Raw genomic sequence first — 15,500 nt, forward strand, 5'->3', positions numbered from 1 at the left:
CCAAAATGATTTGGAATTTGAAAAAGAGTTCATGAAAGGTCCATATTTAGAAAGCGTCCCCTGCTAATTTTCGAAAATTTTATATATGTTATATCTTCCTTTTTATCCTAATTTTACACTTCCTTATCAAGTTTTCTTTCTTTTGCTATGTTTTTCTTAATAAGCAGACATTATGAAAAAACCCTCAAATATGAGTCTTCTCAATGCACAAGTAGTTACTTCGACTTCTGGTGATGATCACCATCCTTCTTTTAGTTCAACCGTTAAACCTTATTGCTCCACAAGGGCATTTTTGGTAAGTTATTGAACTAAATTTTGTTAAGGTTGAAGTTAATTATATACAATAATGTTGGCAACTTCTGTTGAGTGTCTAGGACTTGGACTCTTTTTGTTGTAGTCCTTTTTTTAAAAAAAAAATACAACGGTAACTTAATCGACTCAACTGAATAAATTTTATGGTAGCATCTTCCATTGGATTTTGTGAAGTCAAATGGATTGATGAATAGAAAGTGTGAGATGGTTCTGAAAGATGAAGCACAAAGATGTTGGTCAGTGTGGATTGGGAGAGCTGGACGTCATTTTGGAATTATACGCGGATGGCCAAAATTCAGAGCAGAAAATGGACTCCGAGTAGGAGATGCTTACAAGTTTGAACTCATAAAGAATGGGGAAATGCCTATAGCACAATTCCATTGTAAGTGTTCTTTTAGTTCTAATGTAGTAATGTTCTGTTGTCAAGATTAAGTTCTATGCTCCGACAGTGTAATATAAAATGATGTTTTGCAGGCAAATATTCTGGAAAGGTTGCAAAGAGCGAGGAACAGTAATGAAGCAAGTTCACTATTAAAAATACAAATTGGTTGATCCAATGTTTGGTATTTATACTTCAAAACCTATGTACAATGTTTCTGCAAAATCTTCATGTAAGGTAAGTAAATGAGTGAGACTTGGAAGTAATGACTGACTAGCCAGCTTTTGTACAGGCATCGATGACTCAGTATGGCTTGGTCGTGGTTGTATAAACTATGTGGATTAGTTGAACGTTGTCTCGTTTCCTAGCAGGATAGGCTTGGTAGTAGGTTGGTGCATTGTACATGTTTCCCTGTTTATACCAGTAGTAGTAGTAGGATTTGTCTCGTAGTTGCTTGTCTTATGACCTTTGTTACTCATCGTTATTCAATATGCTTCAGTTATCACATTAGTGAATTATGTTGAGCGCTCTTTTGAATGCTATGTTATGTTTTCCTATTATTTTATGTCATCTTTACTTCTGTATTTTTTTGCTTCTTTAATGTTCGTTACTCGAGCCAAGGGTCTTTTGGAAACATCTTTACTTCCTCAAGGTAGGAGTAAGGTCTGTGTATACCTTACCCTTGTCAGACCCTGTTTTTGGGACTACACTCAAGGTTGAAAAAACTTGACTAATTAATAGACGAAAGTATTGGGGTATTGTTGACCCTTTTCTCGAAAAATAATTCAACAGTAAAAGTTCATATGAAGTATCTAATCATAAATAGTTGACTTCTAGCACAAACATACTACTTATTTTTTCATTTTCAGTTCTTTTAAATCTATATTACACAATGTATATTCATGTATTGACATTTTTATACATAAATAGATAATGTATCTCATGTGTATAACTATAGATGAACAATGTATCAGTTTTGCGTAATTATATATAAATAATTTATTTATACTGTGTAATAATAACTATAGACGTTTAATATTCAATATTTTTAAAGTAAATATCAAATAGTGAATATTCATAATTCAATTCAATATGATAAATTAAATTTCAATACGATGATTTATGCCGATCTAGTTGCTTTTTCAATCTATAAATGGTGCCATGATGGTTGGGTTATTTTTCCATAACTTCTTTAATCGAAAAGAAATTCTTGCTTCTCAAGGGAGATAACTGCAATCTTCGCTAAAGAGTTCAAAATATAAAAAGAAAAATATATAAAGAGGGTCAAAAAGGGATTAATGACTTAGTTGGTTTGGGTCCTTTGAATGAATTTGGAGAGCGTAGATGATCTGGAAGCAATACCCCTTAATACCTTTTGAGTCGAGTGTATCTTATAAAATTTGTCTAATGTGATTTACGTACTTTATGATCTGCAGACTATTACATAGTGATTGTGCAGAAGTTATAGCTATTGCAAGTTATTTTGAAATTTCAAAAAAGCATTTATATTATATATACATAAAAATAATAACTTTAAAACCATATATAATAAGGTAATTTTCGAGAGGATTCAAATAACCCTTTTGTCTCCAGCTGCTGCTACTGTTTGAAAAGAAGTTGATTAAATTAAAGCTAAATTGATTAATAAACTAATACTACAAATTAGAACTTTGGGTCACAATTGGTTAACTAAACCAACAAATAACACTAATTATCTCTCTAAAAACCCACCACTACTGCTCGTAAGTTTTGGTTACCATGGCGTTCTCCACCAGAGTGCTGCTAATTCTCCTAGTTATTTTCACGGTGTTTCAACTGAAAATCGATGCTAAAAAATTGCAAATCCATCGAAAACGAAGATTGATGAACTGCAGATTTGATAAAATTTATCAATTGGGTGATTCAGTTTCCGATACCGGAAACTGTATCAGAGAAAGCTATTGTGGATCTCATTCTTCCTGTGCAAAATCTCCTTATGGAATCAACTTTTTCCATAAACCAACTGGGCGTTGTTCTAATGGCTTGCTCATGATTGATTTCATAGGTATGCAAAGCTCAATCCCCAATTACTTCGTTACTAAATTGCTAGTAGCTAATATTATATATATAATGTATGTATAGATGGCAACTGAGCGAGTTGAGGTTAATTGGATGGGTCAAAATGTGCTGAATTTTAACCAAATTTCAATTGTTTTATTTGTTTTTTTACAATTTTTTTAAGCTATCTTATAATTTTTTTTTATGAATATATATAGATAAAATAAAAAAAAAATCTTTTATTATTTTAAAAGGAATGTGCAACTTTAGAGATAAAAGAGAAAAGTGGCATCTAATAAAATACCAGATAAACATGAACCGACCAGCTACTATATGTATAATTGATAAAAAGTATGACAATTTTGAATTTATTGCTATCATGGGATGCTAATTGGACTAATTATTTTAAAATCAAATGCCTTTTTTTTTATTTTTATAACCGCGGTGTTTAAGTAAGTTTTCGCACGCTTTAACTAATTTTACGAGATATCTATCACCTTCCATTAGCAATAGATACGGTAACTTTGTCCGGATAGATGGAAAAGAATGACCCAGTATTTTTTGTCTTGAAAATATTTTGATAAGATAAGATTTATCCGGGATCAAACTTTGATGGCCTAAGACTAAGTTGCTCGGACTCTCCATAAATGATGTCACACTTGTGTCGGATCCTTCAAAAATACACTTGCAGGATCCGATTTGAAAGAGTCTGAACAACACTGGCCTGAGATACTGAATGAGCAAGTCAATTATCAATCCTTACTTAAACAGGTTGGGCAAGTTATGATTTCATGAGCAAATTTTATCACCTCTGGTCAGTATGTTTGATTTTGTGTTTTTTCATACAGCCCTGGAATCTGGTCTTCCTCTCCTAAATCCTTATAAGGATCAAAGTGCAAATTTTAGACATGGTGCAAATTTTGCAGTAGCAGGGGCTACTGCTTTATCAGCCCAAGTCATGGCAGAGAAGAAGATTGTTCTGTCCTTCACAAATAGTTCATTAGATGTTCAACTTGATTGGATGTCTTCTCATTTCGAGACTACCTGCTCCACCGGTAATACTTCCAATTAAGGAGTGATAACATCTGCGTACATTTTGCTCTGAATATGTTGTTGTTGTACTTCCGATTAAGGAAATAGTGTGATTCACTGATTGACAATTTTCTAGTTTTTGCTTGCTAGATTGCCTAGTACAGTTAAAGAAGTCTCTTTTCCTAGTTGGACATATAGGAGGAAATGATATCATTTATGGCTTATCGCAAGGTAAAACAATGGAAGAGTTGCGAAGATTGGTTCCAGATGTTGTTCAGACCATCATTCATGGTGTTGAAGTGAGTTTTAATCTCTCTGTTTTCATGATTGTTATTTGTCACTTTCATTTGCCTGAAGTTTATTTCATAACGATCGATTCTCACTACTTTTTAGAGAGTCATTGGTTTTGGTGCTACTCGAATTGTAGTTCCAGGGACTTTCCCAAAAGGTTGTGGTCCAGCTTCCCTAACGCAATTCATGACCAACCACTCATCTTCTTACGATGAGTACCATTGCTTGAAAGACTTGAATAATTTGGCGATTTTCTATAATGATCATTTGCAACAAGCCATTGATGAGATGAAGAAAGAGTATACAAACATTACACTCATTTATGGCGACTACTACAACGCGTATATGTGGTTTCTACAAAATGCTGTTACTCTTGGTATGTGCTCAAAGCATCGTTTTATTTTCCTATTTTTGAGGTTAGAGTAAATGGAAACGCGAAGAAAGCTATATGTATTCACAAACTTTCTTTATGTATTTTCAGGATTTGACAAAAACTCTCTACAGAAAGCATGTTGTGGAATAGGAGGAGACTATAATTACGACAAAAGTAGAAAATGTGGAGCTCAAGGAGTCCCAGTGTGTGATGACCCTAGTACTCACTTCAATTGGGATGGACTCCATTTGACACAAGCAGCATACAGTTGGTTAACAAGATGGTTAATTGATGACATGTTGCCCAAATTGAACTGTCATGTTTAAGTTCTTGGCAAAATGGATGAATCAGAAGGCGGATATTACTTAAATAACGTGACAAAAATAAGACATCCCATGAAATTTTACTTGATTCTAGGGTTCTATTATACCCTTGATTCACGTTGTAATTACATATTTGTATAATGTCGATCTAAAAAAAATTGTCCTCAAATGTCATTAATCTTATTTTGAGAAGTGAAAGATCATCCTCAAGTTTCAACTTAATTATGACTAGATTAATGAGTAGATTTCATAAATGTACAATAAAGTAGTTTCATTTGTAACAAATATAGTCAAATTTTCATTTACATAAAAAATAGTCCAAATTAGCAATGTGTGTACACGCAATAAAAAATAGTTTCAACAAAATGACCATATGTATATGTAACATATTGATATGTATATATAATATATCGATTTGTATAAACAGTGTATACTGATCAAGATGATGTATAAACTATATATTAGAGATGTATATACTCTACATGCATCGTTATTACAATAAAGTATACATTGCAGATTTCAATCCCAACCAACTTAAATATCCTCTAAACAATCCCAAAATGTGGATATGGGCTACTCTAAATACTTTAAGTTTTTTGATATATTATTTACTTGAAATAATTCACGTTTGCGGCACGTAGATTCTTAAAGTCTAGCTCAAAAAATGAAAGACAAGGGGGGGGAGGAGGAGGAGAAGAAAACAACAAAGAATTAAGGAAGAAGAAGTCATTAATGACCGGAAGAAGAAGAAGACCAAAGAAGGGAGGAAAAAACGCGAATTGCACTTCGCTTCCATGCCCACTTTTGGTAAAAATAAAAATAAAATAACAATTAAGTCATTTTAGATAAGAAATTTTGACTCAATGAATGTTTTGTCTAATTTTTTCAAGATTAATTTGGAATTTAGACCGAGGGCACATATATATTGTATCTTCTTATTCCTTTCTACTACTTATCCCTAGTTATTTTATTTTTATGATGTTTCTACTATAATTATATTATTTTAAATGTTATCCCACTTTAATTTTATTAATACCACTTGATAAGCTACTATTTCATTGAATTGGCTTACTGTAACATAGTTACATTCAACGTACTTTTGAAATTTATTCAATTTTAATAGGCTTTAGTCATCTGCATCCCCTTAAAGTTATCTGTATAATTCATTTAGACACCTCAACTAAGGCTTGTACCTATTGAACACTCTAACATTAAGAATTTTTTACCTATTTGACATAAACTGACAAACAATTGAAAAATAAAAATACGTGTATCTCAAACATGAATACAAAATCGATTTACCAATAAAATGATGACACGTGGTATTGTGTTCAAATTTTTTTAAAAGCTCTATTTAAATAATCCAAAAAGTATTTTAAAAAATTTAAAAGTTTTTTTAATTAACAACCCCCCGGGCCCCCTTTCCCTTCTTCTTCTTCGATAGACCCAACTTTGGTTTCCTCTTTCACCGGAGCCGGTGTCGGCACCGGCGACGCCAGCAAACCATCGCTCTACCTCTTTCTTATCTTCGTTGGCGTCGATAGTACAAAATACACCATTGCTATTCACTCAAGCTAAATACTCATTCTCTTTCATTTCGATAGCATGAATATATTTTACTCATTGCCTTCATCTTCTATCCATTAGTAACTATTTATTAGAATTGAAAAAAAAAATAACAATCTTTTTCCCAAAAAAAATCAATTCATATTTTTTCATGTAATAAATTGAGCTTCATCGAGATATTTGAGACGTAAATTAACATAAAAAAGGGAAATAAGAAGAAGAATGACAGAGGGTGAGAGAAAGAGAGAGGTGGAAGGGGTGGGGTGTGCGCATGTGCAGTGGCGGATCCAAAATTTTCGTTCAGGGGGTTCGAAAAATAAAAGTATAAACGTGTAAATAAGCCTAAAAATGCGAACCTTTATTTTTTTTAGGTTTAAAACCACACTTTTAGCACGTTTTTAAAGTAAAAAAAAAAAAACACTAAAAAAAAATGAAAAACAGAACTAAAAATTTAAAAAAAAACTAAAAAAAATTGAAACTGAAAAAGAAAAAATTAAAACGCTTTCACTGAGATTCGAACTAGTGACGCGCAACTTAATTTCTGGGGGACTTGCCACTACGCCATTAGCTTTTCTTTGTTATTAAGGAGGTTCAAAATATATATTTACAGAAATACAGAAAATTTAATTTATATATACAGTGTAATTTTTTACCGAGAGGGTTCGGGTGAACCCGTGGAGACCACGTGGGTCCGCCCTTGCGCATGTGTGTAAGAAAAATGATGAAAATGGTGGAATAATAGATGCAGGGATGGGGAAGAAGACTACTGCTCTTTTTTTTTTGATAATTAATTTTTTTCTTTTTTATTAATTCAGGTGCATAAGTTAAGGGAAAAAAAAGAAAAAAATATTATTTTTTGATAACTTAATGCGCTCAAAGAAAGTGAAGCACACATTTTTTTGCCATGTCAGTATTTTGTGTTTAATAGAAATGACTTTTGAACAAATAAGGTGTTCAATTGGCACAGAAAAAATTAAAGTGTCTAAGTGAATTATGTGGATAACTTTAAGTGGCCGGAGATGACCGTAAGTCGTATTAATAAGTTGGTATTTGATAATGACTTTTCAACAATATTTCTTGGCTCTTATGAGTTGTGATGACTTGAATAATTATATGCAATCTTTCAATAAATTTTATTTCTGACAAGTTGTCAATCAAGTAGTGTTGACTAACTCATGATGAGGAAAATCTATGTGATATAATAATTAGCTAAGATTTAATTAACAAGCATATATTATTTTATATATTAAATAAAAGTATAATATTTTCCTTTTCAGTTGGGGACTTCAATTTCTAAAATATTCCAACGTCAATTCTTGTTATCATACTAAAATAGTTCAAGGGTACTGGCCACTGGGATCTTTAGAGAAAAATAAAGGTGACTTATATATAAGAAATTAGATATAAAAGTCTGTGTCAGCACATACCCAATTAATTATATGTTATATTTTTTATTTTAATTAATGTGATATCTTAAAATTTTGACAGTCAACAATATTTTTCTTTGATTATAATCTTTTTATAATTTTAGAAGTATTTTAAGTTGTTAATTATTGTGATTTGTATTAATTTTAATGTAATTTGTAATTATAGAAATTACTAGAAATGTTTTTACTCCTTATGTCCCAATTTACATGACACATTTTGAGAGTCAGACAATTTTATAAATTATTTATATATTTAAAAAATATTTAAATTATTATTTAATGTAATTTATAATACTTCTTACATAATTTTTAAATATATAGATTTTCTAAAAAAAATATTCTTAATAATTTATTACTTACATAACAGAAATGCTAGCGATGTTATCACCACATAAATGACTCATGTACATATTTTGTGGTAATATTACTGACATGATTCATTTTGTATAATTGACTAGTAAATATAATTATTTTTAGTTGGTTAACCAGATATGCCCATAAATAATAGAATATGAAGATATTTCATTATAAGATTACATTTGTATTTTTTTTTATTTTACGTTTTAACACTTAAAATAGTGAATATTTTTATTGAGATTGACTACGAGAAGTAAATAAAATTTAAAATAAAATGAGTTGAGTCGATAAATCATTTTATATAATTGAGATCGTAAAATATAGAGATTAGAGATATTGAACGGGTAACCAATAAAAATTAAGGATGTGTTAGGATGAATGAAATACTTTTATCTATAACCAGAAATCTCAAATTCAAGCCTGAGGAAGGTAAACAACTCCCAACAAGAATTATTTTCATTCCTGAGATTCGAACCCGAAACCTCTGATTAAAGTTAAAGGCATCACATCCATCTCGTCACAACCATTTGTGATGACTTAGACATCATTTTAAATTTATAAAATGATGTATTGACAAATATTTTCTTTTTTAAACTGGGGGGCATTGGCAAGGGAAAATAGGGCAGAGGGTTACAAGAATCAAAATCTCAATTTATTTTTTATTTTTATAATTGAGATTCGTAAAACCTAGAGACTAGAGATATTGAATTGATAACCTGTGAAAATTAAGGATGTGTTGGGATGGATGAGATACTTTTATCCACAACCAGAAATTTTGAATTTGAGCCCTAAGGAAGGTAAACCAGTACCTACAAGAATTATTTATATCCCTGAGATTCAAACTCGAGATCTTTTTTCACTCAAGATATAGAGCAGTAATAGTCCAAAATTGTTCACTCAAAATTGTTAATTATTGTGATTTATCCTACTTTTTACATATTTTTAGATATATAAATTCTTTAAAATTTCTTCTTAAAAATTTATTACTTGAATAATAGAAATGCTAGCTATCATGCTATCACTGCATAAATGGCTCATGTACATATTTTGTGGTAATATTACTAACATGATTCATTTGGTAAATTTGACTAGAAAATGTAATTATTTTTAGTTGGTTGACCAAATATGTCCATGGATACTAGTATATGATGATATTTACTATCGTTGTAATAAGATTACATTTGTATTTTCTTTTCGTTTTACGTTTTATCACTTAAAACAGTGAACATTATATTGAGATTGACTAAAAGAAGCAGATAAAATTAAAACTATAATGAGTTGAATGTATAATTTTATTTTTTTAATAAATTGAGATTAAGAGTCACTCAATAATAGTTTTGAATTTCTCCAAACACGTTGCATATTTTAGTGTTTTGACGCAAAACCTAGAGACTAGAGACATTGAACTGGTCAAAAGTAAACGCCTAATGAAACAAAAGGATGTGTCAGGATGGATAGGATACTTTTATCTACAACCAGAAATTCCGAGTTTGAGCCCCAAGGAAGGTAAACCTCTCTCTACAAGAATTATTTCCATCATCGGGATTCGAACTCGTGATCTTTGGTTAATAGTAAAGGGATCATATCCATCTCGTCACAATCCTTGATGTTGTTTTAGACATCATTATAAATTTTTAAGGGATGTATTGATTTTTTTTTTCTTTTTTAAATTGTGGGCAAGGGCAAGTGGGAATAGGGAAGAAGATTACAAGATCAGAACTAGATTCTCAGTGACAAAATAAAAATTTAGATAATCAACTAATTGAGCTATTAATTTTTTTGATGTGTTGCTTTCCTTAAAATTTAATAATGACTAGTCAAATGTACAACGGATTAGTGCATCCACAACTACAAAAAGGGGTCTTTATTGGCAATAAAAATTAACTTTTGCGGCAATAACAATCGTCACTATATCCTTTACCGGCCATTGATCTTTAGCTGGCGATGTTGGAGTCGCTAAAGGCTTTCGCGACCATTCTCAATAAACCGTTACATAATACTTAACCCGTTACATTGGAATTCAGACCGAGGGAACATATGTTGTATTCTCGTTAAATAAATAGTATAGGGTAATATTCTCACGAGGTAATCGTGAATTAATCGTTAAAGCTATTCTATAACGTCTTATTTCAATTCTTTTGACATGTCATTTTTATCGTAATTATGTTATTTTAATTGCTATAGCACTTTAATTTCATTAACACCACTTGATACGGTTTCATTGAATTTGCTTACTGTTACATAATTACATTCAACCTAGTTACTTTTAAAATTTACTCAATTTTTAAAAGTTGGTATCTGATAATGACTTTTCAACAATACTTCTTGGCTCTTATGAGTTGTGACTTGAATAAATAAATGCAATCTTTCAATAAATTTTATTTATTTATTTTATTTCGGAAAATGATCAAGCAAGTAGTGTTGACTAATTCTTGATGTGGAAAATCTAAGTGATATAATTATAATAATTAGCTAAGATTTAATTAACAAGAAGATATTATTATATATTAAATCAGTATAATATTTTCCTTTTTCAGTTGGGCACTTCAAATTCTAGATATTCCAAAATCAGTTCTCGTTATCATATACTAAAATAACTCAAGGGTAGTATCGTTGGAGAAAAATAAAGGAAAAACAAAAGAAAACAATAATTTTGAGAGTCAATCAATTTTTTTTATTGTAATAAATTAGAATATAGAAGTCTTCAACATAAACTCAATATATGTTACTTTCTTTATTTTGACTAATGTGATAGATATAAAATTTTGAGAGTCATTCAATTATTTTTATTGTAATTTTTTTAATTTTAAAAATTATTTTAAGTTGTTAATTGTTGAGATTTGAAGTAATTTTAACGGAATTTGTAAATATATAAATTATTGGAAATGTCTTTACTCTTTATGTCCCAATTTATGTGGCATATATCAAATTTTGGAGAGTCAATTTTTTTTTTCCTTGAGAGTAATTTTTTATATGTTTTAATTTTTTTTAAGTTGTTAATTATTGTAATTTATAATAGTTTTTACATAATTCTTAAATATATAAATTATTGAAAATTTCTTTATAATAATTTATTACTTAAATGACAAAAATGCCCTTTCATCCACTATATTTCCAAGAAACACATGCCAAGGGTCGGCGAAAAGACGTGTGCTTCTGACCATTTTTACTATTTCCACTAAGAGAATTTAAAATATGATTAGAAGTAAACACACGAAAAAGTCTGAGACTAAGCAACGCTTGACAAATAAGCCTGAGATTAACTTCCACGATCCAATATACATATTTTGTGATATCATTACTAACATGATTTATTTTGTATATTTGACTAGCAAATGTAATTATTTTTAGTTGATTGACCAAATATGACCATAAATAATAATATATGAAGATATTTACTATCATTATAAGATTACATTTGTATTTTTTTTCCTTTTACGTTTTAACACTTAAAATAGTGAAGATTTTATTGAGATTGACTACAAGAAGCAAATAAAATTAAAACTAAAATTAGTTGAATCGATAAAAGGAACAAAAAGGATGTGTTGAGATGAATGAGATACTTTTATCTACAACCAGAAATTTCGAATTGGAGCCCTGAGAAAGGTAAACCAATTCCTACAAGAATTATTTTCATCCCTGAGATTCGAACCCGAGACTTCTGGTTAGAGATAGAGGGATCATATCCATCTCATCACAATCCTTTGTGATGACTTAGACATCATTATAAATTTATAATGGATGTATTGACATTTTTTTCTTTTTTTAAATGGGGGGGGGGGGGTAGGGGGTAGGGGGTAGGGGGTAGGGGCAGGGGAAATAAGAAAGGGGATTGCAAGAATCAAACTCTCATTGACAAAATAATAATTCAGGTAATCAACTAACTCAGAACTTCATGTGTTGATATATCTTGAGTTAAGATTAAGGAAACTTATCATTAAATTTCATTACAGTATTGGAGTCAAAATTTTCATTAAGAAAATTTAAAATATGATAAGAAGTAAACACACAAAGAAGCTTGAAACTAAGCAACAACCCGACGATTAAGCCTGAGACTAACTTCCATGATTCAATATACATACCTTATGGTATTATTACTAACATGAGTCTTTTTATTTTTTGTATATTTGACTAACAAATATAATTGTTTTTAATCGGTTTGACCAAATATGCCCATAAATAATAGTATATGAAGATATTTACTATCATTGAAAGATTACATTCGTATCTTTTTTTTTTTTTTTTTTTTTTAACGTTTTATCACTTAAAATAGTGAATATTTTATTGAGATTGACTACAATAAGCAAATAACATTGAGCATCTTAGTATTAAGCACGTAAACCTAGAGACTAGAGACATTGAATTGGTCAAAAGTAAACGTCTAAAGGAACAAAAAGGATATGTCGGGATAGATGAGATACATGTATCTACAACTAGAAATTTTGAATTCAAGCCCCAAGGAAGGTAACCAATTCCTATAAGAATTATTTCCATCACTGAGACTCGAACCCGAAATCTTTGGTTAAAGATAGAGACATCTTATCCATCTCGCCGCAATTCTTGGTGTTGACTTAGACATCATTATAAATTTATAATAGATGTATTGACATTTTTTATTTCTTAAATTGGGGGTAGGGACAAGGGAAATAGGAAAGGGGATTACAAGAATCAAACTATCCTAACAAAAATAAAAATTCAGATAATCAACTAAGAACTTCCAAATATATTGACATATCATCATAGTGTTGTTTCCCTTAAAATTAAAGAGTGACTAGTCAAATGTACAAAGGATTAGTGCATCAAATTAGGTTTCTTATAAACCACATTACATTCTTTTTATTTTTGTATAATTTGATATTCAAAATATATAATAATCACAAGAAGTATGAACCGTTTAGTGTTTTTAAGTGTACATCAACAACAAAGGACCCATTAATGACATATTAGACAAAGACTCACTATACTTGATAAAATTAAGAGGTACTTAAGGAAACTTCTGAGATATAATGAGCCATTAAAAAAATAATTAATCTTTAGTTTGCAATTGGTAAAACATAAAAGAAAATTCTACAAAAGTTGTGTTTCAACCTTTGTTATTTCACTTTTTAAAACTATGTTAACATCAAGAATCTTTTCTAGTATTGCAAGTTCTACAAGAAACCTAGTCACACAACAAAGAAAGTTTTACATTTCATTAGAAATTATCTACCATTACAGTAGAGTGGTAAGTACTAAGTGGTTTCAGGTTTGAGTTCCGACGACTGAGTATTGATAGCTTTTGATAGAGAATATTTTACACATGCATCTGAATTAGTTAGATTCTAAAGTCGGTACTGGATACCAAATAAAAAATTAAAAATGAAGCTTAATCTATCATTATCGTTATGAAAAATTATATAATTTTCTAGTAATAGTTAATAATAACATCAAAGTAATACATTGTTGTTATTGCAAAGTCCTATTCTTATGATCACTAGGGAGATTGTGATTTGTGAGCATCCATTCAATGAATACAACTCAACAATGAAAGTAAGAATCATGTCATTATTAAGAATAAAAGGAGAAGTTTAGTAATTTTGGTATGAAGAATAATATTTTCCTAAAAAAAAGGGGTTGCTTATTTATATTTTATAAGTCTTAGGTGTAAAATATTATTTTAAGGACATTTATATATAATTTCAGTGAAAATTATGGGGGATGAAGTGTGGAGATAGGCAAGAGACAATCAACATGGAAAATCACTTATTGATTTTGTTTTTCCTTCTCTCTCAAGGAATTAATTTTCATATTTTCAAAAACTTATTTTCTTAGAAAAAGTATTTTGAATTGACCAACTAAAAGTGATAAATCAAAAAATATCTTCTGCAATAATAGAAAATGTTTTCCTCCACACTCTTTAAGAGTTAAAGTTAGATTATGTTTTTCGTCCAATTCGAAGGTTTCCCATATTACAATAATTCCGAATTTTTTGTGGATACATTGCTCTTTAGCCAGATATATAACAAACAATACATAAATTACGTATCAGATATATAACTATAAACCAGATTCACACTTAATTAGGTTTGGAATTATTAGAGTTATGTCGTATCAACAATAATATTGTTACCAAATATATTCCACACAAATAAAGTTGTAAATATGTATCTGATAGAGGTGGAGTGATGTATCTAAAAGTTAAGAGAGAAGGAAAAATAAGATTTTTGTAATTAATTTAAATGGTAGGAATTCTTGTAGATTATGTTATATTTTAAGTCGTGTAATTACATAATTTTCATATAATCAAATATAGTGTCACACGAATTGAAACAAATATATAAAAAATATTTGTTAGGGTTTGGCTTCTTATATGAAAGTCATTTATTTAGTAACTTTCATTAGTTGTTTCCTAAAGTTTGGACTTGATTTTTGGCTTTGACCAATTAAAATTTTTGACTGTTGAAATTAGAAAAGAGGGAGAGAAAAGTAAGAGGAATATTTATGCATATCGAAAAGTCACGCAGAACTAGTTGAACAAAAAAAAATTATATATTCAAATAAACTATTTATGCATATTGAATAATTTTTTTAATATAATTATGTAATCTAAGATAAAGTTATTGGATAATGTCTAATTCATAATTTATATAGTAGCTCCACCTTTGATCGGAACAAGAACGAATGTAGTTGAGGACAGAGTTTAAAGGGGTTGAACAATAACATATCTATTGCTATTTTACAAGTAGAGTTTAGAGTAGGTGATATCTGCGCACACCCTTTTTTTTTTTTTTTTGATAGAGAAATATTTTTTGATAAATCTTCAAATCAAGTATATTTGAATATGAAATATGTGTTACAAGTTATTAGAATTCCATATTTGTCTATGAAGAGATGATCTAAATATATATGTTAGTATATCTATATATAATAAATTAATTTCTTTTGTGTAATACTGATATTATTAAACTAATAGATATGATGAAGTCATAACTTTAACATTAGTATAGTAGGTTTAATGTTAGAGATTTTATATTTTTGAATCCGCTTTTATCATTAATTACTCTATATTTGAAAGACACATAAACATGAAAATTAAATAGTTGAAAATTCTTCTTAGTATCGACACTGGTTAAAGTTAACCCCAAGTCCCTAACCTTTGTAGGTGAATTTATTATTAAAAGAACAATAGAAATAAATGATCGTCAACCAAAATAAATATCCAATAAATATATATATTTCGTAAGATGTCATGTAGGTAAACTTATTATTAAAAGAACAATTGAAATAAATAATCGTCAATCAAAATAATATCCAATAAATATATATTTCGTAAATTATTTTATATATATATATATATATATATATATATATATATATATATATATATTATATATATTATTATTATTATTATTATTATTATTATT

The 15,500-nt window shown here is 29.3% G+C and overlaps 2 protein-coding genes across 2 annotated transcripts in view; both read left to right on the forward strand.

Annotated features, from left to right (window-relative positions):
* LOC125814442 (anaphase-promoting complex subunit 13) overlaps window positions 1-15,500 on the forward strand; it is a 171,865-nt gene that overhangs the window by 20,870 nt on the left and 135,495 nt on the right. The gene's annotated exons all lie outside the window — the stretch shown is intronic.
* Window positions 2,450-4,937, forward strand: LOC125814410 (acetylajmalan esterase-like). Its single transcript, XM_049493859.1, has 5 exons — window positions 2,450-2,735; window positions 3,577-3,783; window positions 3,911-4,059; window positions 4,154-4,427; window positions 4,533-4,937. The coding sequence occupies exons 1-5, from the start codon at window positions 2,450-2,452 to the stop codon at window positions 4,748-4,750; spliced, it is 1,134 nt and encodes a 377-aa protein (XP_049349816.1). The 3' UTR covers window positions 4,751-4,937.

Source organism: Solanum verrucosum, unplaced genomic scaffold (genome assembly GCF_900185275.1).
Source record: "Solanum verrucosum unplaced genomic scaffold, falcon-dt-bn FXZP01000268.1, whole genome shotgun sequence".
NCBI classification, from domain to species: domain Eukaryota; kingdom Viridiplantae; phylum Streptophyta; class Magnoliopsida; order Solanales; family Solanaceae; genus Solanum; species Solanum verrucosum.

What these genes read in the sequence shown, in the direction of transcription:
- LOC125814410 (XM_049493859.1), top strand. Translation starts at nt 2,450, where the DNA reads ATGGCGTTCTCCACCAGAGTGCTGCTAATTCTCCTAGTTATTTTCACG. An exon ending in CCATCATTCATGGTGTTGAA is followed by an intron (nt 4,060 to 4,153) that starts GTGAGTTTTAAT and finishes ACTACTTTTTAG; the next exon opens with AGAGTCATTGGTTTTGGTGC. An exon ending in ACAAAATGCTGTTACTCTTG is followed by an intron (nt 4,428 to 4,532) that starts GTATGTGCTCAA and finishes ATGTATTTTCAG; the next exon opens with GATTTGACAAAAACTCTCTA.